At 41.9% G+C, this 23,382-nt stretch overlaps 1 protein-coding gene across 4 annotated transcripts in view; it reads right to left on the bottom strand.

Moving 5' to 3' along the window:
- The window catches only part of pde4dip (phosphodiesterase 4D interacting protein), a 47,287-nt gene that overhangs the window by 12,057 nt on the left and 11,848 nt on the right, over positions 1–23,382 (bottom strand). For all 4 annotated transcript variants that reach the window (XM_079688796.1, XM_079688794.1, XM_079688797.1 and 1 more), the window contains exons 13-21: positions 20,780–20,886; positions 19,973–20,139; positions 18,798–19,083; positions 18,313–18,466; positions 18,072–18,188; positions 16,548–17,025; positions 11,495–11,730; positions 10,928–10,976; positions 1,226–1,494 (exon numbers count right to left, since the gene is read on the bottom strand). In XM_079688796.1, coding sequence (XP_079544922.1) covers positions 1,226–1,494; positions 10,928–10,976; positions 11,495–11,730; positions 16,548–17,025; positions 18,072–18,188; positions 18,313–18,466; positions 18,798–19,083; positions 19,973–20,139; positions 20,780–20,886 — 1,863 coding nt within the window. The remainder of the gene's footprint in view (positions 1–1,225; positions 1,495–10,927; positions 10,977–11,494; positions 11,731–16,547; positions 17,026–18,071; positions 18,189–18,312; positions 18,467–18,797; positions 19,084–19,972; positions 20,140–20,779; positions 20,887–23,382) is intronic.

Raw genomic sequence — 23,382 nt, 5'->3', positions numbered from 1 at the left:
TTTCTACTCTTCACTTACTTGTCGGCATTGATGTACAGAGCCGACAGAAGACCTTGTTTATATTGGCATCATATTGATCCTATCCAGGAAGTAAGCTGCTGGTTCCCTCGACAAAAAGCAATGGGATTTCTCCACAGGGTTTTGGAAAATAGCTGGAAATAAGGTCAGTGGAGAACGAACCTGTTTGATAAATGCAGGTTTTATTCAGCCGGATAATCTCCACATGTCTACCCTATTTTTATAATTTTCGAATCATAAATCTAATCGATAGATTATAAAAAGGGTTCTCGGACGCGTCACTGCACCACGAGAAGCCAACTCCATCCATCAAGCTGGCTGAAACTTTCCCTCCCTCTTCTTCTCATACTCCCCTCTCCTTTATCTCCTCCGGTGACTTTCTTTTATTTGAAGATAGTTTTCTGCCCGGCGCTTGGCCGGTTACCGCTGGTATTAAAAAATGTTTTGGGCGAATGGTTAGGTGGCGCAATAGTCTGTAGTGAAGGAGCGCGCTCCCGCTCACGGGAGCCTGCTCGCGCTGCGCTCCGCTGCAAACAGCTGTTTGCTTTTCACCCAACAACGACAAGCGACTCACGAAATGCTATGTTGTAGCGTTAATAAACGAAACAATTTAACAAAATTGCTAGTCAAAATAACCAATACCACAGGAAACATTTTTTTTTTAAACAATATTTTTAGTGGCCCGAGCGGGCAAGTGGAAAGTACGTTATGCTGGCCCGGGTTGTCTAAATAGTGCTTCCGGGCCAGAGGGCCATTTATAATGTCGAGCCCTGTATATATTGTTGTATTATTAGAAATAGTAGTAGTAGTATTAGTAGAAGTATTAGTAGTGGCTTGCATTTATTTACTGTATGGAATTAATATTATAAATTATTGTTGTCTATTGTTTCTTGCATCATTGAAAATAAAATAGCAACCAGCATAACAAACAGTGAGTGTATTTAAAAATAGGTATTTTGGTTGTTTCTTTAGATTGAAGTCTTCAGTAGTAACTAATGAACTTGGATCTGAGAAACAGAGAGGAAGTCAGAAAGTATTGAGGGACAGACTAAACAGGTCTGGTTCTGTTTCTGGTATTTGTTGACAATTTCTTAATTAATTGTATGAATTTTCTCTCCACTTGTACCTGTACAATTTGGGTTCTACATGTTTTCGGCAGTAGTATACAAATATACGTTAAGCTGGATCATGGTTGTAATGTTATTACCTGTGCTGACTCTGGTACCAGTCCGTGTTTCCTTCTGACCGAGCTCGCTGGCAGCGTCCATATCCGAGCAGAGGTCCAGGTCCTCGTGTGTGGATCCATGTTCGTCAGACACATAAGAGATGCGATCTGATTGGTCGGTGGTGTCGGAGAGGGCATGGTTGCTGTTTGGTGTGTCGGAGCGATGGGGCTGATGATGGTGCTGGTACTGGTTCAGTTTGGTGCGGAGAGACTCGATTACCTTATCCTTCTGCTGCAACTCCTTACTAAGCCTGAACACACAAACAAACACATACATTATTAATATGTGTTTCAGTTATCATTAAGGTCAATCCATTTACTTTATTCCAGACCGCAAGTGCTTATACATTTAGTGCAACCCATACATGTATATATGGAAGCCCTGAGAGGCTGGTTAAACTTTTTTTTTTAAAGATTCTGGTTATCTATTTTCAAAGTCTGAATTTAATAGTATCTATAATAATAATAATGATAATAATAATAATAAATAATCTTTCTGAGTTGTTATAAAAAATTATATTGTTTCCCTCTGTGAAAGGGTCGCAGGAAAACCACAAAGTTATCTTTTTATAAATCTGTGAAACAGGTAGGAAAAAAGATGTATCAATTATCTTTTTATGCTTGTTTTCCAATACTTATTATGGCTACAAGAGACTAAAGAACACCGCTACCACACATTCAAATAAGGATTAAAATAATATTCAGTCCTGCAAAAACTATTTTTTTACCTGCCAAACCTTTTTTCACCTGTTTCCACAGATGAAAATAAATTACTTCAAAAAATGATCCTGGTAAACCTTTTGTTCCTGTTATTAAGAGGTCATAAACACGGGGAAGTAAAACATTTAGATCAGATATAAAACATTAACAGATTTTCTTTTCTCTAATTTGTATCTCAGGGCTTCCGTATAACGTCCCCGAACCAGTTCATTTAAAGTGGACCTATCATGCTATATTTGAATAATATATTGTGGGGCTATACCTATATAAAACATGTCTGTGAAGTTTTCTTTTGAAAATACCAAACAGATCATGCATTTTAGTCATGCCTCATTTTGCTCTATTTGCTGTATTCCAGCCCTGTCTTCACAAGGGCTGATTCTGTGGCAAATGAGCTGCAGCTGACCACGCCCCCCTGCAAAGGAGGGGGCGAGGCACCAGTGTCTTGTTACCATGCTGTTACCATGCTGTTACCATGCCACCCAACCTCTCATTCCCCTGATAGGTGGAGAGTTGCCCATATAGGCGGAGCTCCCCGTTTCTGTCAGAACAATTTCAAATCTGTATCAGTCTGTATCGGATCCGTTGCAGCCCCGTTTTTAGAGATTTGGGTATGGAGGAAAACAGAGAGGGTTGTGACACTTGGTGAGTTCCCGGACACACCGGGGACACATATTCATGTATAAAAGACGTACAAGAGTGCATTTTGCATGATAGGTCCCCTTTAAGGTTTAAGGTTTCCCTTCCGTGACCAGGGAAAAGTGACAGAGCAGCTTTGACCCCTTCCTCATTAACACCACTGAGTTGCCTTTGAGCAAGGCCCTTAATACCCATCTGCTCTATAGGAAGGAGGAAAAGACTTAGGATGTAAGCTTCCAGGAGTTAATGAGTGCGACTGTTTGAGTTTGATCAGTGCTTTCTTGTCAAATTATGTTTGGCCCTTTATGATACCTACAACAACTCCATGCTGCAGAAACTCATTTTATACACACTTCAAATACTAATGCATAACTGCCATCTGTTTAAGATGATGGTTTAATGCAAGGGTGGATTGATCAGCAAAGATTAAATAGATTGAATATCATCTCATTTTACCCAATCTGATTTTATACAATAAATAAATAAAGAAGATAAAGTGATTGATACAACAATATTTAAAGGTCATCTATTAAGAAAAATCCACTTTTTCATGTATTTTATACATCAACATGTGTCAGCTTTGTGTAAAGAGATTCAGAAAGTTTCAGGAAATCACCTGAATCTCCTCCTAGAGCACCATTGTGTTTCTTCAAACCAAACATCTTACACTGGGTCGTGGGGAGTGGCAGTTCATTTGCATTTAGAGCTACAGATACAGAATCAGCACTTTTCTGAATCAGGGGGTATGGTAGGGGTTGGGGAAATAATTGATACCTTGCGTGGCGATATTGTATCGATACACGGACGCCAAGTATCGATATTTTATTATATAAACAATTCATATTGAAAATCCAAATTAGCTTGGCAAAGCTACCATCAAATTCTGAGCTAGCTAAGAAAAGAACTCAATCGATTACCTACTTCATGTGCAAAGATCTGCTTCAATACACAAAGTGGAAAATGAAGGATTTCGCTACATGTTAAAGACACTGGAACCCAATATATCATGCAATCATATATCAATATATATGCGCAATATATCGTATCGCAATACTTAGCATATCGTAGAATCGCAATATTATCATATCATGGCTTAAGTATCGCGATAGTATAGTATCGTGGGGAGCCTGGTGATTCCCACAATATGGCATGCTACAATGATCTGTTTGGTATTTCGAGCCAAACACTTCAGAGACATGTTTTGTATATATCTGAGACCTAATATATTGTTGAAATAGGGTATAATAGGGGACCTTTAAATGTGTTTGAATGTGATTAATTAATTGAATGTCCTGAATGAGCGTTTCAGTAGATAACAATTAATTATTTATGTATGCCATGGGAACAGCTGGTGTAGGAACAATGATTCATCAAAATATGAGTTAACTTGCTCCTTCACTGTTCTTCCGGATCATATTGTGTTGCATACTTAATCACCATGCTTGGACACATAAAATCCAATAGTGAATCAATGTAAAACTATATAACTGTACCTGGTGTGTGAGTCACCTGCCTGCTGACCTGTACTGTCCCATTGGGGCTTTGCTGGGTGCATTGTGCAACTTTAGGGAAGCCTATTAGCCACTTGCCCATACATTACAGAGCATCTCATTACATAAGGGGTGAATTGCAGCCTCATCCTCTTACGAGAATAAGACATTTATACTGACGTAATATGTACAAATGAAGGATGTGGAAGTAGAGTGGGAGGTTGAGGGACAGCACCCTCATAAATAATGTTGCAGTGTGTCCCCTACAGCTGATTTAATTAACAGTGGTAGATGCTGAGGTCATCTAAATCAATGACAGGCTGACACATACATAGTTCCTCTATATGTTCACGTTGCATCTACAGCTATTTCTCTGTATGTGCTGTTTCTTGTATCTTCTTAAAAAATCAATTGTGGCTCAAAATGCAGCAATAAGAATTAAAAAAAAATTTTGCTTTCTTACCAGGAGCTAAATATGAATAATATGAACAAATCCGGCCAGGCTCTGCCCAAAGTAAAACAATATATAGTTGACCTCAAATGCTCACGTATCAACACATTATGCCTCATGTTTGCTCGGCTATCTAGCATTGACAAATAATTCTCATTTAGCACACCAGGCATGACAGAGTATCAGGTGGTTGCTCTGTTGCTGGTTGCTAGTAGCAGTTAAACTGACATTGTTACAGCCACCATTTTGTTGCATACCACAAAGCAAATATTACATCTATTTAATCTGCTCTCAAAATATCAAAAATCTTTAGTTACTTTCATTACAGCTGTTAAGTACTTTTTTTCTATTAACCAAACAAGCTAGCCATTAGCCTACGATAGCTGTTTCACGCTATCAACACTATAGGCAACTTCTGGGCTATGAACCAATCTATATTTTTTAAATCCTGTGTGTGTGTGTGTGTGTGTGTGTGTGTGTGTGTGTGTGTGTGTGTGTGTGTGTGTGTGTGTGTGTGTGTGTGTATGTTATCTGATCTGGATGGTTACTAATTCCATTTCTTTATAGCGAACGCGACATTTCGGAACTATATCGGAACTAAAGTGGGAAAAGTACTGCGGTGTGAACGCGGCTATATATACTAGAAGCAATGGAAACAGCTTAATTTTGTACTTATTTTTATGCTAGAGATAAAACATTATATCACTATTTGACATTCTACAAAAAGAAGTTATTCTCATGCTCATCCTATGTGTTATTTACATGTCCATCTTACTTTTCAAGTTGTGCGAGCAGTGCCCTCCTCTCCCTGTCGGTGAGTTTCTTCAGCAGCAGCAGTTCTCTCTCCTGAGCCTTCCACTCCCACAGAGAGAAGGAGAACAGAGAGTCTCTGTACAGCGGACTGCTTTTGGACAACATAGCCTTCCATAAAGGTGCCATGAGACACCTTCAGTGCCTTCTGCTTGACCTGGCCGTTGGCCTTCAGCCTGGGCTACTGACAGAGCATCCTTCCCTTGTTATATTTACTCTTTCTCAGACTCCTTGATTGTTTAAAAGGTTCTCCGTAGTAGTTTCTTCTCCCAATTGTGGCTCCAGAGGTAACCGAGGTAACATTCGCTCAGCGGCTAAGGTCCTGACCCCTGACTGGGTTACGGCAGGTACAGTGTCAGAGAGGGATAAAGGAATAGAGGGATGACTGAGTGTGTGGGCGATCAGGTGAAACGCAGAGCAAATCCTCTGATTAAGTTGGTGCTTCCCAGGAAGAGAGATTGTGTCTGCCTCATTTACGCACAGATCCAGGGAGTGTGTGGGCCAAGAGCACAGGGGCTAACCAAAAAAATCCCAAACTAAACTCTGAGGTAGCCATGACTGCAAGGATACAAAGCCGAGTGAGTGGAGAGTGCAATTTGATGCCAGAAAAAACTAAAAATATTATTTTACAAAGCAGATTTAAAAGGATTTTCTTCTGCAACAACAGAATGATGTCCAGAGATTTTACCCTGGCAGCATGAGAGAACTTGAAACATAAAATATTGTTAAAAATTTGTATGAATAGCTCTGTGGTGAATAAAACGAGTCAACTGCCTGAGGAAACATGCAGCTGCACTCTCATTCTCTTTTTCTTCTAAATGTTCCTTCTTTTCTTTCAACTTCTACGGTCCAAAAATAAGTCTTGTTTGCATTGAAGTGTTGAATAGTACTCTTAAAAGGGAAGCCTCTGATGGACACAGCCTATCCCAGCAGCAAACGCAGCAGCATCAACCCTGAAGGGAGAGATGTAGTGACGAAAGAGCAACGCAGAGAGGGATGAGAGGGAGGAGAGGGATGTGCGTATACGCTGATGTCCGTATCCCGAGGGCTCGTGTGTTTACGCTGCAGTGCCCATCAGAAATAGAGTGAAACAGAAGCTGAATGAATGATCCTCCACAAAGAAGCACTTCATTCCTGTTTCTTCTGCTTGTTTGTCCATGTACTGTCCACCCGCAAAACCATGCAAGCTCCGTCTCTGGTGGAGGAATGAATTCATAAAAGTGTTGTTCTTTTTTTCAGAGTTTGTTGAAAAGTTGAAAGTGTCCAATAATGGAAGAAGACACGTTTTACCAGAAGAAAACTTGACATGCAGCTTTAGTTTGCAGAAAATCCAACGACAGAAACTCAAGTATGGAATGGCAAATACATTCAAATTCAAAACTGCATTATCCTCTGTCCACGAATTAAAACAAAGTCTAGTTTTGAGAAAACCTTAATACAGATCAAAGCAGTGCTGGATGTTTGGCATCATGTGCTTCATACGACTGCTGCTCTCCATTGAGCTACATCCTTCTGCTGCTTCCTCTCACGTTTTCCCTCCCTCCCTCTCTAGCTCTCTCTCGCGCTCTCTGCGTTTAGCTGCCTGTGACCCAGTTCCCTCCCCATTGGAGGTCTTAATAACTTAACCTGATTAGAGGGCATTCCAACATGCCCTGAGCCCGGTGCAAGCAGTAAAAGCCTTGGTGGCATTACGCCATCAGTGCAATTAAACTCACACGATATGTGGACATACATTTATCTATATTGTATATTTATCAAACCACAGTCAAGGAAAATATTTGTTTATTCATGACTTGCCAGATAAACCTTAACCTTTAAGGTATACCGTGTTACATTTCAGCATTAAAATGTCTTAATACCAATACACCATATATTTGTATATACATGTATATAGTACACTGTGCACATTTTTATTTGTACTTCTTGTGTATATAAAATACTTTTGTTAGAAACTTTTTTGTTCTATTTTATTTTTAATTATTTACTGTACACTATCCTCATATGGTTATGGTCATTCTTTTAATTTAATTTTGTATTTATTAATATTTAATCTTTTGAAGTATTCTGATTAAAAACAAAAAGATTTATGTTATATTTTTTTGTTGAGTAATTAACTTTTTTTTATCTCAAATGTTTTCAACAATTTTCAATTTTCAAGAAATTCCGAATTTGAATCAAGGTAACAGTACGTTTTATTTGGTCACCTCCAATGGCTTGGTATCTCCTTAGTGTGTGGTGTCTGCCAGAAAATGTAAAAAAAAATTAAACTATATGTTATATATATATATATATATATATAATATACATCTTATTATATATATTTTGACTGGAGCCTAATTTATCGTTCGTTGCCGTCTGGGAGTGAAATAAAAAAAAAACATGAACCCCCGCTCCAACATAACGGCACCAAACCCTGACACTCTTACACAATTCGTGGAAAGAACATTTCGTTTTTTTAATGCCATACTGCTTTTGGGTGTCACATGATTTATTATTTTTCAGAAACTTTGTGATCTCCACTAGCTTTTGAAATTGCTTTCTGTTGTTTTCAACACTTTTTGACTTTGTAGTGCATGTTTTAATAAATTAAGTTTGACGGTTTTACAGTACTCAGTCGTGAAACTAACAAATGGGTTGGACAAACAACACTTTATGGATAATGTAATCCCAGCTTCCTTTTCCTATGTGTTAATTGTGTAACTTTGTACTCCCATGTGTACTGATCCACTGATATGTGTGTCAATCTTTGTTCATTCATTATTTTCCAGCCTTGTCTCCTAAAGTTACATTTATAATAGCACTGAATAGATTTGCCAAATAGGTTTTACAACAATGAAATTGCCGCCTGGATTAAGTTATGTTCACTGGCAATCTTTTTGTTCCAAATGAGGAGGGTTTTAGGTTGGATTTTGGCATAATTAATTGCAGGAAATGAATAACCAAGGACCTAGATTATATACTTACACCCTGCGTTTACTCCTAAATTACTGGCAATTGCTTGGAAAATATATAACAGTAGTTTTTTCATGCACTAACACTATTTGATTGTATACACATACAAATCATGTCCTAGTGTGAATTAAGGTAATGCATAGAATTGACTAAAACCCCCTCTAAACACACATGTGCATAAAGCCACACACTGTAAGTACACCCAGAATCATTGGGACAGTCGCAGAACACACACATAATTCCCCTCTTCACATCTGGTTTGCCATCTGTGCTGCAACAACATGATGTTAGATTACTGCAGGCCTCTCCCTCTGTCTGTCTGGTTCTCTGAGGGGAAACTCAAAACAAATGTATCGGGTTTTGTCCTGGCACTAACAGCGGTCCAGTTTGAAAAACCATACCATTGTTATTTTTGCATTTTTAGCTTACTTCATGTTATCATTAGTCAACAATTTACTTAAATTTGACACATTTCAGTTAATACATTGCAATTCATGTTGCACCTTTTAGCTATTTCACTCGTAATCCCACCTAGGTAGGAAAATCAAAGAGCTGTGCTATGAAACAGATTTAGGTGTCATGCTACACACGACTGAACATCCAGGACGTTCACCACTCATCCAGAAGAGACAGCCACATGCTGCACTTTCAGTTTTGGCCAAAAGGGACAGCTGCGCTTAAATCTTTTATAAAATAGTCTTAATAAAATGGGTTTTAGGTGTTTATGCTGAGCTTTTTTTTTATAACTTAACCTCCTTTGACATATTTAATCTGCCAAGTACCCCATTACCAGAGTAAAAAGAATTTTGTGGAAAAAACGAAAGCCTTACAGCTCTTCAGCATAATCATATATTGGACTTAATATAGTATTATTATTTAAGGAATCGTGCAAAACGGTTAAATTGATTATTTTGATAAAGTTGTACCTCAAAGGTGACTCCCAACCGCTACTGTTTTGGGACTTAGTATGGTTTCATGCACATCCGACATCATACATGCCTTAGACTCACTCACCAATTCCTTGTTAAGTCTTAAAAAATATAATAAAAAAAGAGCTAATGGAATCTAAAAGCTCTGTAAAAAAGTTGAAGGAAATTCTTTCCCCACAATTTGTACTCTATATATAGCACATTTTATTATCAAAGAGGACATATTATACTGAATCAGGTTCATATTTGTATGTTGTGCTTTTACTGTGCATGTCTCCATGCTTTAATGTTTTTTCCCTCATACTGCCTGTGCTGCAGCACCTCTTTTCACCCTCTGTCTGAAACCAGAGCCCAGTCTGCTCTGATTGGTTAGCTGGTCGGCTCTGTTGTGATTGGTCAACCGCTTAGACATGGTCCACCCCTTAGCATTTCAGATACAATGTGTTTGAGCACTATCCAATAGAAGCGCGAGTGTGACATAACGATGTCATTATGTTACATAAGGAGTCCAACCTAAGTGTTTCAGTCAGGTGGGTAATGTGTGGGAGAGAAACTCCCTCTAAATGGAACTTTGGGATTTTAGCCTTTGCAGGCCATTTACATGCACCAAAACCGACAACACACTTCAGGAAAGGGAAAACCCCCCATAAAGCATGATAGGGCCCCTTTAATAGCATCGAAATATGGATTATTTAAGTTTAGATTTATACAAATATTAGATTTTTTGATTCTGTAATAAACCCAAAATTCTACAACAGGACATAAGACTTTGTTGTTCCTCTTGTGTAACTGTTTGTGTGCCCTTCACAGAACTCCCATTTGTCCCCCTTTGTCCTTACTCTCTTTTAGCTGTCTGCCTAATTAGCTGTGAGATTGTCCGGGCAGTTAAAGTCCCCGTGCACCAGCCAACCTGCTGGCCACGACTCCTCAGCTCAAATTAATGAGTTGTATGGTTTGGGCGGTGGAGGGTTACGTATTAACATATGCAACCATTGTTGAGTTGATATTGGTTTTAAAAGTGTTTGATTTAAAAAAGAAAAAGAAAAAAGGAGCCCTTTATCTTTTTGGTTCATGTGTTGTACATGTGTAGAACTTTTTTTTATGTAAACAATTATTATGTAAGAAACATAATATAGAAAGGGTGGAAGCTAACCAATCCCACTCTGATAACGTTTCATTATAAGTTATATTAATTATGTTTAATCATTATTTCATAATTAAATGTACCTAATAATGAAAAAGGAAATAAATCATGAAATAGCATTGCTAGATGATTTTCAATGGTGCCGTGACTAACATTGAGTGGATACAAATGTATTTTTTAGTCTGAAGAATTGTAACAAAATGTTTTTAAAATTGCCAATTGCCTTCTGTTAATTAGATGTCTATATCCAGCCCTCTGCCTCTTGCCCTCCCTCATTAATTAACCAATTAGCTCTGTCATTCATTATCCTGTGAGATCATGGCAAATTATCGAGTGAGCATTGAATTATTCTGCACTGAGGAACAAACATCGGTGCTAGCGTCACAAACCAGTACTTTCCATTGACCGAGATCAGGCCTGCTGTAATGCAGAACACCCCACACACACACACACACACACACACACACACACACACACACACACACACACACACACACACACACACACACACACACACACACACACACACACACACACACGAGCACTGACCGGATAGCGAGCAGCTCTGTTTTCTCATCTGGATCTTCATGACGATCTCCTGTTGGAAAGAGTTAGCATTTAAGCACTTTTGGATTCCCTCGTCTCAAAGTCAGTTTTTTGTTAGATGCCTAAAATAAAGTCTGTGGTTAATACAAGCTTAACAGCTAAAACATGTCAGTAAATACCCCACTTGTGTATGATTGCAGCTTGTATACGTGTCTTTAAAACGGCGGTTGCTAACACGTGACGGAAAGAGATTGCTAAGCGTTATCACACCAAATATTAGCCGGCGTTAGCTTAGCGGTGGTGAAGGGAGTCATGACCGTCTTGTAGTTTGTTTACATTAGCCGTTTGCTATTGCGCTTCAGCTATGAAAGTGGTGTCAATATATGGAGAATACCACTCTGATCAAAACTTGTAAGTATCATAAACTAACTTAGCTTTTTTCAAGGGATACCTTATGGTGCTAACATCTGGGTACGTTAATGTGCTATGTTAATGTGTCAAATAAACTCGGACATCTTTGAGACTCCATATCACTGCTGTATATCAAGTGAATCAAAGCAGGCCACTCACGTCCGCTGATCTTGGCGCTGACCCGCTGGGCCAGAGCCCCGCTCTGAGCCAGCTGCTCCCTGAAGCTCTGGCCCATGTAGTAGTCGATGTCGTTGGCCCTCAGCAGCTCCTCGAAGGCCTTGGTGGTGTCCCCCAGGTGCTGGGTGAGGATGTTGCACACCCCCCGACCCTCCCTCAGACGCTGGCGGAGGTGAGACAGCTCTCTGGCCTGGGCCTGGATCAGGGTGTCGAATTTACTAAAGAAAAATAAATAGAGAAATCAGTGTTGTTATCTATATGTGAGATAATAGATGATGAACACAACTGAACCAGTTTTGATGTTTATTATTTGAATCACAATACTCATCCTAGGGAACTACAGCAATTTTTTTTAACTAACCAGTCTACAAAAGCAACACACAACACATTTCCTCCTTCTATTTTTTATCATAATAAACTAAATCCTATATGTGTCCGGATTGTCTCATTGCAAATCATAGGCTTTGTGCTTTTTTACTCATTGTTTCAGCGACTTAAACAATCCTATTTACAAGATCATCACACCCATACATCCAAATGGTCTAAAAATGATACAACCAAATACAAATGAGGTAATATAAAAAAAATGTTTTGACATTATTAATTAGACATTATTATTGCAATAAGGTCAATAGATACAAATTATAAAAAAGGATTATGCAAATAATAAATATGTCTGAAGCTTATCCATTAGCATTATAAATAGAAATGAATAATACCTCATGATAGCAGATGTCCCTCTGCCGTTTTTCAAACATAGTTTTATCTGTATGACTAAAACTTTTTCTCAACAATGATAATGTTCTAAGGTTCAGATTCTGTAACTGGCTTGATAGCTTTACCCTAAGAAAGGTGTGTTTTCATCTGTACAGTATATATTGATAGAATAAAAAAATTATTTATATCTGTTGCACAGATCCTGAACTCTTGGCCTATAACTCCACTTGTTGTAGGAGCAGGTTCCTAAGCAGGACCAGTCCAGCCTCTAAATGTCATCACTGAAGCTTCCCTTTGGTCACATGGCCTAATGGGACGGTACGTTCCCATTCTCGTGTCAGTTAATCCCCTCTGACTTTCAGACGGCTGAGTTTACATAAAAAGCATCTGTGGTTACGCTTGATTAACATGGACTGAAACTGACGGAGGCCTGCAGTAAAGCATTTACATTCATGTCCAGAAAATGTTTGTTTCCAGATCATCTGTATTCAGAATCAGAATCAGAAACAGAAGCAGGTTTATTACCAGGTAAGTTGAAACATACGAGGAATGACTAGGTGTTGTGGTGCATACATACAAGTAAAACAAAAATTAAAAACACAGATAGAGAACTATTTTAAGAAAACTATAATAACATTAAAAAAACTATAACAAATATAGTAAAATATAGCAGTATTTACATTGAAATAGAATGGAATAAAATATGTGCAGTAATTACAAAAAACAGATATTGTGTTGATATTGCTGGTTCTCTGAAGAACCAGCACCTTACCGTGGTAGAGAGGTTTGTGTGCCCTGATGAACCTGGGGGCTGTGTTGTCTGGAACCTTGTGTTCCTGGTAGGGTCTCCCATGGCAAATTGGTCTCAGGCAAGGGGCCAGACTAAGATTGGTTCACAAGACCTCATGAAAGACGACACACGAAGTGAGGATACCCGGCCCGGAGGAAGCCCGGGGTCCCCTTCTGGAGCCAGGCCCAGAAGGAGGACTCGTCGGCGAGCGTCTGGTGGCCGGGCTTGCCACGGAGCCCGGCCGGGCACAGCCCGAAAAGGCGACGTGGGCAACACCTCCGCTTCTCCGTCCCGCGGGCCCACCACCTACGGGAAACAGCGATGGGGTCGGGTGCGCTGCCAGAAGGGTGGCAGTGAAGGCAGAGGGTCTCGACGGACCAGACCCAGGCGACAGAAGCTGGCTTTGGGGACGTGGAACGTCACCTCTCTGGGGGGGAAGGAGTCGGAGCTTGTGCGGGAGGTGGAGCATTACCAGTTGGATCTGGTTGGGCTCACCTCTACGCACAGCGTCGGCTCTGGAACCTTACTTCTGGATAGGGGTTGGACTCTATTCTTCTCCGGAGTTGCTCAAGGTGTGAGGCGCCGGGCGGGTGTGGGGATACTCACAAGTCCCCGGTTGGGTGCTTCGTTGTTGGAGTCTACCCCAGTGGACGAGAGGGTTGCCTCCCTACGCCTGCGGGTTATGGGGGGGAAAACTCTGACTGTTGTGTGTGCTTATGCACCCAACAGCAGTTCAGAGTATACGGCCTTCTTGGAGACCCTGGAAAGAGTCCTGTATGGGGCTCCTGAAGGGGACTCTTTAATCTTGCTGGGAGACTTCAACGCACATGTGGGCAATGATGGAGACACTTGGAGGGGAGTGATTGGGAGGAACGGCCCCCCTGATCTGAACCGGAGTGGTGGTTTGTTACTGGACTTCTGTGCTAGTCATGGATTGGCCATAACAAACACCATGTTCGAACATAAGGATGCTCATAAGTGTACGTGGTACCAGAGCACCCTAGGCAGAAGGTCCATGATCGATTTCGTTATCGTATCATCGGACCTGAGGCCGTATGTTTTGGACAAGAGAGGGGCGGAGTTGTCAACTGATCACCATCTGGTGGTGAGTTGGGTCGAGTGGCGGGGGAAGCCTCTAGATAGACCTGGTAAGCCCAAACGTGTAGTTCGGGTGAACTGGGAACGTCTGGAGGAGGCCCAAGTTCAGGAGGCCTTCAACTCACACCTCCGGCGGAGCTTTTCGGGCATTCCTGTGGAGGTTGGGGACATTGAACCAGAGTGGTCGGTGTTCAAAGCCTCTATTGCCGAAGCCGCGGCGGGGAGCTGTGGTCTCAAGGTCCTAGGTGCCTCAAGGGGCGGTAACCCTCGAACCTCCTGGTGGACACCGGTGGTCAGGGAAGCCGTCCGACTGAAGAAGGAGGCCTTCAGGGATTTGTTATCCCGGGGGATCCCGAGGCAGTTGCAAGGTACCGACAGGCCCGAAGGGCAGCAGCCTCAGCCGTGGCCGAGGCAAAGCAGCGGGCGTGGGAGAAGTTCGGAGAAGACATGGAAAAAGACTTTCGGGCGGCACCAAAGTTGTTCTGGAAAACTGTCCGACACCTCAGGAGGGGGAAGCAGGGAACCATCCAAGCTGTGTACAGTAAGGATGGGACGTTGTTGACCTCAACTGATGGAGTGTTAGGGCGGTGGAAGGAGCACTTTGAGGAACTCCTGAACCCGACAACTCCGCCCTCTATGTTAGAGGCAGAGCTGGAGTATGAATGGGGACCGACACCAATCTCCCGGGGGGAGGTCACTGAGGTCGTCAAACAACTTCACAGTGGCAAAGCCCCGGGGGTGGATGAGATCCGCCCAGAAATGCTGAAGGCTCTGGGTGTTGAGGGACTGTCATGGTTGACATGTCTCATCAACGTTGCGTGGAAGTCGGAAACAGTACCGAAGGAGTGGCAGACCGGGGTGGTGGTTCCCCTTTTTAAAAAGGGGGATCAGAGGGTGTGTGCCAATTACAGAGGCATCATACTACTCAGCCTCCCCGGGAAAGTTTACTCTAAGGTACTCGAAAGGAGGGTCAGGCCGATTGTCGAACCTCAGATTGAGGAGGAACAATGCGGATTCCGTCCTGGTCGTGGAACGACGGATCAGCTTTTTACTCTCGCAAGGATCCTGGAGGGGGCCTGGGAGTACGCTTATCCAGTCTACATGTGTTTTGTAGACTTGGAGAAGGCGTATGACCGGGTTCCCAGGGAGTCACTGTGGGAGGTGCTGCGGGAGTATGGGGTGAGGGGGTCTCTACTCAGGGCCATCCAATCTCTGTACTCCCAAAGCGAGAGCTGTGTCCGGGTCCTCGGCAGTAAGTCGGACCCATTTCAGGTGAGGGTTGGCCTCCACCAAGGCTGCACTTTGTCACCAATCCTGTTTGTAATATACATGGATCGGATTTCGAGGCGTAGTCGTGGGGGAGGGGGTCTGCAGTTCGGTGGACTAAGGATTGCACCACTGCTTTTTGCAGAAGATGTGGTTCTGATGGCTTCATCGGTCTGCGACCTTCAGCACTCACTGGATCGGTTCGCAACAGAGTGTGAAGCGGCTGGGATGAGGATCAGCACCTCCAAATCTGAGGCCATGGTTCTCAGCAGGAAACCGATGGACTGTCCACTCCAAGTAGGGAATGAGTCCTTACCCCAAGTGAAGGAGTTCAAGTATCTCGGGGTGTTGTTCTCGAGTGAGGGAACAATGGAGCGTGAGATGGGTCGGAGAATCGGAGCAGCGGGAGCGGTACTGCAGTCTCTTTACCGCACCGTTGTGACGAAAAGGGAGCTGAGCCAGAAGGCAAAGCTCTCTGTCTACCGCGCCATTTTCGTTCCTACCCTCACATATGGTCATGAAGGATGGGTCATGACCGAAAAAACGAGATTGCGGGTACAAGCGGCCGAGATGGATTTTCTCCGCAGGGTGGCTGGTGTCTCCCTTAGGGATAAGGTGAGAAGTTCGGTCATCCGGGAGGGACTCGGAGTTGAACCGCTCCTCCTTCGCGTCGAAAGGAGCCAGTTGAGGTGGTTCGGGCACCTAGTTAGGATGCCACCTGGGCGCCTCCCTAGGGAGGTTCCAGGCACGTCCAGCTGGGAAGAGACCAAGGGGTAGACCTAGAACCAGATGGAGGGATTATATCTCTTCGCTGGCCTGGGAGCGCCTTGGGATCCCCCAGTCAGAACTGGTTGATGTGGCCAGGGAAAAGAAAGTTTGGGGCTCTCTGCTGGAACTGTTACCTCCGCGACCCGACCACGGATAAGCGGGAGAAGATGGATGGATGGATGTACATTAAATGATATTATTAAAATCAGGTTCACTTGTATGTACATTTTTTAAATGCTTTTAAGTAAATGTTTTTATTTATTTTTTATTTCCTTTTTCTTTATACATGTTTTACTTCTTACTTTACTTAAAAATATGGAAATGTATTCTGCTGTGATCTGATGTATATATCAACTTGAAAAATAAAGAAAAATGAGGAAATGTCCTCGTACTGACCCCGGCCATGTGGCAGACTTCACATCCTCGCTGCCTGGCTCCTTGCCTCCTTTCCTCAGCTGGTCCTCCAGAGCGTCCACGCGGGACACCAGTTCCAGCAAGCCCTTGTCTGCTTGGGGGTGATGGGGAGAGGCCAGAGCACCTCCGTCTGAGGACTGCCAACCCTCGTCATCTTCCGCCCCGCTCTGGGTGGGCGAGGCCTGGAAGGACCAGTTGACCTTGCGGGGGGTGGAGGGTCCGTAGTCGCTGGAGGTGGAGAGGGAGCGTAGCCGGCTCTGCAGCCCGCGGATCACCCCCTGAGAGCGGGACAGCTGGGAGCGGAGGTCCTCCACCAGGCGCTGCAGAGAGGACATCTCGTCCCCATCCCTGGAGCTCTGAGGGGGGGTCTTGGTTAAGGTGGAGCCCTTGCTGCCGCTGTTGGCAGGCCACCACTGGGAACCACAGTCCAGAGACGTGCACATCTCCAGATCATCAAACTCTGTCCGGGAACAAACAGAACACACATTCATCTGAGTCCTGGAAGCAGCAGCACTGAGGAGTTATACAAAAAACACTTTCCCATGGTTCCTTTACATCACATGCTCATGCACTGTAGTGGAACACATACAGTTTTAACCGACAGCACTGCAATAATCCCAGACCTGTGCCTTTTATTTAAAATGTTTCAAGACATTTTAAAGGTCTCCTATCATGCAAAATGCACTTTTCTTATGTCTTTGAGCTCCATACTGCTCCAGAAATAATCCTTGATGTGGTTTTGAACATGATATGGCGTTTAATCACAGCAGCACTTAGCTGAGTATCTGCGTAGAGTTCTCCTGAGCAGGCAAAAGCTCCCCCCCCCCTCTCGTTTTTTTTTTTTTAGCTAAGGACCCAGAATCAGCACTTCTTTAACAGGGTTGAAATAGAGGGATATGAGGCATGGCTAGAATGAGTGATTTGTTTGGTATTTTGAGCAAAACACTTCATAGACATGTTTTTTTGACATAATATATGCCTAAAAATAGTATAATAGGAGACCTTTAAAGGCTGCTTGTTGTGCTGTGTCAGAGGATCTGCTCACTGGTAAAGTGCTGTAAAAATTAAAATATCTGTTTGAGTTTACTAAATGTGAGTTGTAGTATAATAAATAATATAATAAAAAGAAAAACTGTTTCTATAGCAATTTTCTTAACATTGTAGTGAACTATTGTACAAAGATTACATTTCAGAAAGTCAAAATAATATGAGTAGTTAAAAATATGTATTTTTGCCTTGCAAAAGTGTACATTGTACATTTCAACTGAAGCAAAGTATCTAAATACCACTGCAAATGTGTCAATGTGAAGACAGTATATTGTGCGCTGCCGCCCTCCGGTGTTTTTGTGATGCTACTACAACTAACCAGCAGGAAAAGCTTTGAAATGTATATATATAGTTTATATAACCTAGTAAATAATTAATAGTTTCACTTTTTTCCCCCTTTTCTTGTATGGTTGTTTTCTAAAACTGTGCCTCTGACAATGTTTAAACGGTTATATGTACCTGGGCTGCTGGTGTCCTCCCTCTCCGCTTCATTCTCACTGCGGCCGGAGGTCTCATAGCCCATGTCCTGCAGATCCACCTGGACCTGCTTACTGTCCTGCTCCACGGCTGTCTCTGCTGTACACACAGAAGAAGAAGAAACTTTGTTCCAGTGTATTTGCAGCTGACACCACTAGCAACAAACAATTACTGATGTTTCTTTTGCTTATGTTGCTGAGTAGATGTAGCTATGTCCACTCACTGAGCAGCTCCCTGTAGTCTTTGAGCTGCTCGGCTTGAGCCTGCACGGTGGCTTCAGACACCATCAATCTCTCTCGAAGCTCTTTGCTCTTCTGCTGCAGACGGACTGACTTTCCACACAAGACAGAGGATGTGGCGCCCTGTCCAGGAGCATCCTGAGTGACAAATTAAAATAAGGGTTAGACTTTCAACAAGGATAACGCCAAATGAAGAACCAATAACAGATTAAATAAGTCTTAAAATGAAATAAAACAAGGTACTTATGGGTTATCTGTCGCCACTTTTTTAGTTTTTTTCAGACTCTCTAAATAACCCTAACCCCTAGGATTAATGTTTGTTATTTTGACAAATGAAAAAGTTAATGTGGGGGAGCCAGCTAGCCGTTTTTAAAAAGAAGCGACAGCTAGCCCACAAGTACCTAAAACATCCTTATTTCTGCGCACACGTTTTTTCCTCTTACGTTTTGTTCTGCTGAGTGGTCCCTACCTGCGAGGTGTTGCTGAGCAGCTGCAGGGTCTGAGGTCTTTTGGCTCTCTGCTCCACTCCACTCTGCATGTTGGTCTGCAAGAGAGTCAGATCGCCATCCCAGGTGTCCCACATTCCAGAGTTTTCCTCCTCTTCTTCATCCTCCTTAACCCCTGCTATGGTCACTTCCAACTCCTCCACCTCCTCTTCTTCGCCGTCCACACCCTGCTTACTGTCGGCCTGCAGGCCTTCAGTCAGCTGATGCTTCAAATCTCCGTTCTCTGCTTTCAGGCTAAATAGAGCTCTCCTTTAAAAAAGTGGAATATTACATTACATTACATGACATTACATGTCACTTGTTAGACGCTTTTATCCAAAACGACTTACATACTCAATACTGTGGGCAATCCCCACAGGAGCAATTTGGGGTGAAGGGTCTTGCCCAGGGACACACTAACCTACTGATGCCTCCCTCGAATAGAGGTGGAGGGTTAGAAATATCCTGTTGCCCTGTAGTGGCCCAAAAATGCTTAATGCCACTTTGTGTTGAATGGATAGGTGTGTTACCATTAGCTCCATTATTTTGGTGTTCGTCAGCAGAATGACGGAAGACTAGAGGTTTTACCCAATTGTAATAACCTTGGTGGATTAGTTTAGCGTAGGCCGAGCAAGAACTCATAACATTTTGGAAAAGATATGAATCATGGGCAGATACGAGCATTCTTTTTTATAAATGGAAACAGACTTTGCAAGGTCTTTGCTCTTCTTGTCCCTTTGTAGTTTTTTATCTTTATTTTTCAGAGAATATCCCATTAAAAGACCAAAACATAATGTGTACGTTTATGTCTTATTACTCAGTCTTCCCATCTGTCGCTCTCAGACAAACTTACATTTAAAAAAACACAAAATAGTTTAATTTCTTGAAAAGGCTAACAAAAAATCTGAATATAATAATAATAATATTAATAATAATAATACATTTTATTTATCAAGCACGTTTTCAGCGCTCAAAGACGCTTATATACTATCTGTTAATTGTATTTTTTATTAAACATCAGGAAATAGTGTGTTTGTTTGGGAATACTTTCAACTGCAATCAATTCCCACTACAGTGTCACAGGGGAGGAAGGTTACTTCAAGGGCAATACTTAGTAGTAGGAAACGTTGAGCCGTAATCCTCATCGTAATCATCTTACCTCATCTGTGAAAGTGAGGAGAAGCCGGCCTTCTCCAGCTGAGCCTTCAGCTCCCCCAGCTCTCTCTCCACCGCCCTCTTCTGCTCCACCAGCTGCTTGACCTCCATCAGGCCCTGGCCTTCAAACTGCACGTCCTGGGACGGAGGTCTTCTTGTGCCTCCAGGTCCCTGTTGGAACAGACAGTGAGGATTATTGATTAACGGTTACTTACGATGCGTGCACGACGAAGCTGCAGTTATCTCATTGAACACATCCTTTTTTTGTAAATGTAAACTGACCAGATATCCAAGATAAATATTTAAAGTTCACAGCCGCTTCGTACCTCATAAACCTCCAGCCCTCTGACATAAATCTGCCTCCTTCACTCAGTTCGGTTTAATGGTTGGTCCTAGGTTAACAATAACTTTCAGAGTAGATGTAAAGTATACTTTATTTAGTTTAGGCATTGTGTCACACTGCAAATTTGTTTAAAAAGTACATACCAATAAACTCATATAAAGCACTGAATACGAACTCCAAAAATAACTTTCTCAGTCAAATAAGAACCACAGACATTAAGGGGCATTTTCAAAATAAAAATAGTAGTAAGATTACTAGATGACTATATATCTCTGCTGCTAAATTCCTCTTTGGTATCTCATTCCCTTGTGATGATAAATCATAAGTAAGTTAATGTTAACCTCTCTGAGCATTGGACTAACATCATTATTACAACACTAAAAAGATTGTTGTGTTTATCGTGGGATATTTGGCTTCCATTCACTTTAAATTACCTCTCAAATATCTTTGAGTCAAATATATGTATACCTTGGTGTTGGCTGCAAACTGGACCCCTAGTTTGGACTCCTCTTCCTCTTCAGTGTACTCGCTGTTCAGATAATCTTCAGCCTCGTCTTCCTCCTCTGAGCTCAGTTCTGCGTAGAGACGGGAAAAAAAGTTAGATTTCTACCATTCATAGGAAATTATTTTCCATTTCACTCTTTCTGAGTTTTCTGTTTGCTTGGTGACTTTGTGCAATTCATCAACCATTCTACTGATATCCCACTGTCAACACAGAAGGGACATTTAGTGACTTGTGGACATTCTTCTCCTTCATCATGATGTCATTTGTAATGCAACATCATCTCCTGCAGTGTATGTGAGTATGAAGAGCTCGTAGTTCACTGTTGTGAGTAGTGCTCTGTGTTATTAACTGTGTGATCAAACTTTCAGTACAAAGCCATTGAACTGAATGGAAAATAATAGTTTAATTAGAAAATGTTGCTTGTAAACAGAACAGGAACATGGGTAATCCAAGCCAGGGAAATTTCACATGAAACTGTAAGGAGTTAAATCATGGCCTCGACTTTTCCTTGAAATGAGGTTAAATAATTCAAAGCTGAGGCAGGTAAGGCTCTCATTAGCATAATTGGAACCATATTTGTTTTATAGAACTATGTAACCCTCATTACTATTTGGATTCGGTAACATAATACATTTCAGTGCTGTAGAAACCACTGAAATCATGCATTCAATATAGCTTCTGTAGGTTTAAGGACTTTTGAGAGCATTTTTATTTCTATTATATCAGTTATAAGTGTGTTATTGATCATCAGTATTTCTTCAGAATATTTATGATATATGTGACAAAAGAATCTACTTGTTTTGTATTGTTTCTCCACTATAATTGTATTGCTTAGAGTGTGGAGAGCTCTTTTAAATTTCAGACATCATGTAGAGGCAAATATAAAAGGAAACCTAACACTTATTGGGTAAATTCAAGTAAATTAGGTAACCTTAAGAATTGAAATTTCTCAAGAAGTTTCGACTGAATATTTCAAAGATTCTGAATACAACACTGGTTACCAGATATGTATTAAGTTCTATGGTGGCCCTATGTCATAGACATTGGTGTTTATTTATTATATGTTTAAGTATAAATGACACGTCACAATGATGTTGTTTTCGGGGCTCCAGTGAGGCAACATTTACAAAGCAACAAATAAAGTGTGATCTCTGAAACTAGTGCACTGCTTGTGATGCATTTTGTTTTTGGGGACATAATGTGTAACTGTCTGTTTACTGTAGTCAGTAAAGGCAGATCAGGATGTCCCAATAGAGACAGGGGGATCATAAAACTATTTGGGCGTGAAGTGAGCAGTTATTTCAAGTGAACAAACCATGAAAACCTCCTAAAAAATCCATACAATACAAGGCAGGTGTATTTATTAAACTCAATAGGCGCTTTCACACCGCAGTACTTTTTCCACTTTAGTTCCGATATAGTTCCGACATGTTGCGTTCACACCATAGACTGGTTCACACCAAAAAGATCCGGAACTAAAATGAGTTAATGAGAACCTTTTTACCCCGTTTTCCATCCCTGCTAGAGAGCAGGGACTTTCGGGGGAGAAAAAGGTTCCTATTTTTGATACGCGGATTGCAAACCACGCCCCGTAAAACTCCCAAAACGAAGCCGCCATTTTATTATCCTCGCATTAGCATTATTAGCATTAGCCCAGCGCACAAACACAAAGAGCAGACCTGCCAACCCTACCGATGTGGGCGGTAGTCTACCACTTTTAACATGTTTCTACCGCCTACCGATTTAGCTGGATTTCCCTACCGATTTCAATCTTCCCAAATTATAAAAAATAAAAATGCCCCATGGCGCACCATAGACAATGGATTCGAATTTGGCTCCTATCCAATGAAATTGGATTTGCTCATCACGTGATCAGTGTTCGGTCTTGGCGCCCCAGTGTTGTTTATTCACATCAGAGAAGAAGAAGCCCACCAAGCGGTGGGACAATGTGTTTAAAGCCAAGTGGACAGCAGATCACAAGTGTATCAAGGTGTCGCAGAGAGGAGAGAAGCACACAAAGGTCTGTTGGCAGAGAAGATAAAGATCTTCAAAAAATTCACCTGCTGCAACTGGAAACCAGACCCTGAACTTCTCAAGTAAACCAAGTCTGCTACATACCAAGCACTAAAGTGACTGGACATTGTATGACCAATTTTCGTGAAAAATACAAAAAGTGATGCAATATATTAAATACATGGTTTATACCTGTAATTACTGTGGTTAAATTTCTTCTGATTACCTAATTTGAGCGTTCACATTTTCCACGCGCAAACCTATCTCTTTTGGATTTGGATTGGAAAGGTTGGCATGTATGAGAGAGACTAATTTATGGCAACACAAAATAAAATATGGGAGCGGTGGAGATGAGGAGGTGTCGGCGTTCTGGCGATTTACTCGGAAGGCTTCAGTAGAAGCCAGTCCCCAACTCCGGGACTTCTGGCCAGGGACTTCGGGTGGCAGTATACACCGTGAAGTTGTTTGCGGCCTGCCAGTAAACCCAAAGCAGAAGAAGAAGAAGTGACGTCGGCGGCTTCATTTGCCTAATCCTCCCCCAGGGACTTATTCC

Source organism: Notothenia rossii (assembly GCF_949606895.1).
Source record: "Notothenia rossii genome assembly, chromosome: 1".
Lineage (NCBI taxonomy): Eukaryota > Metazoa > Chordata > Actinopteri > Perciformes > Nototheniidae > Notothenia > Notothenia rossii.
This window is presented reverse-complemented; position numbering and strand designations above follow the sequence as displayed.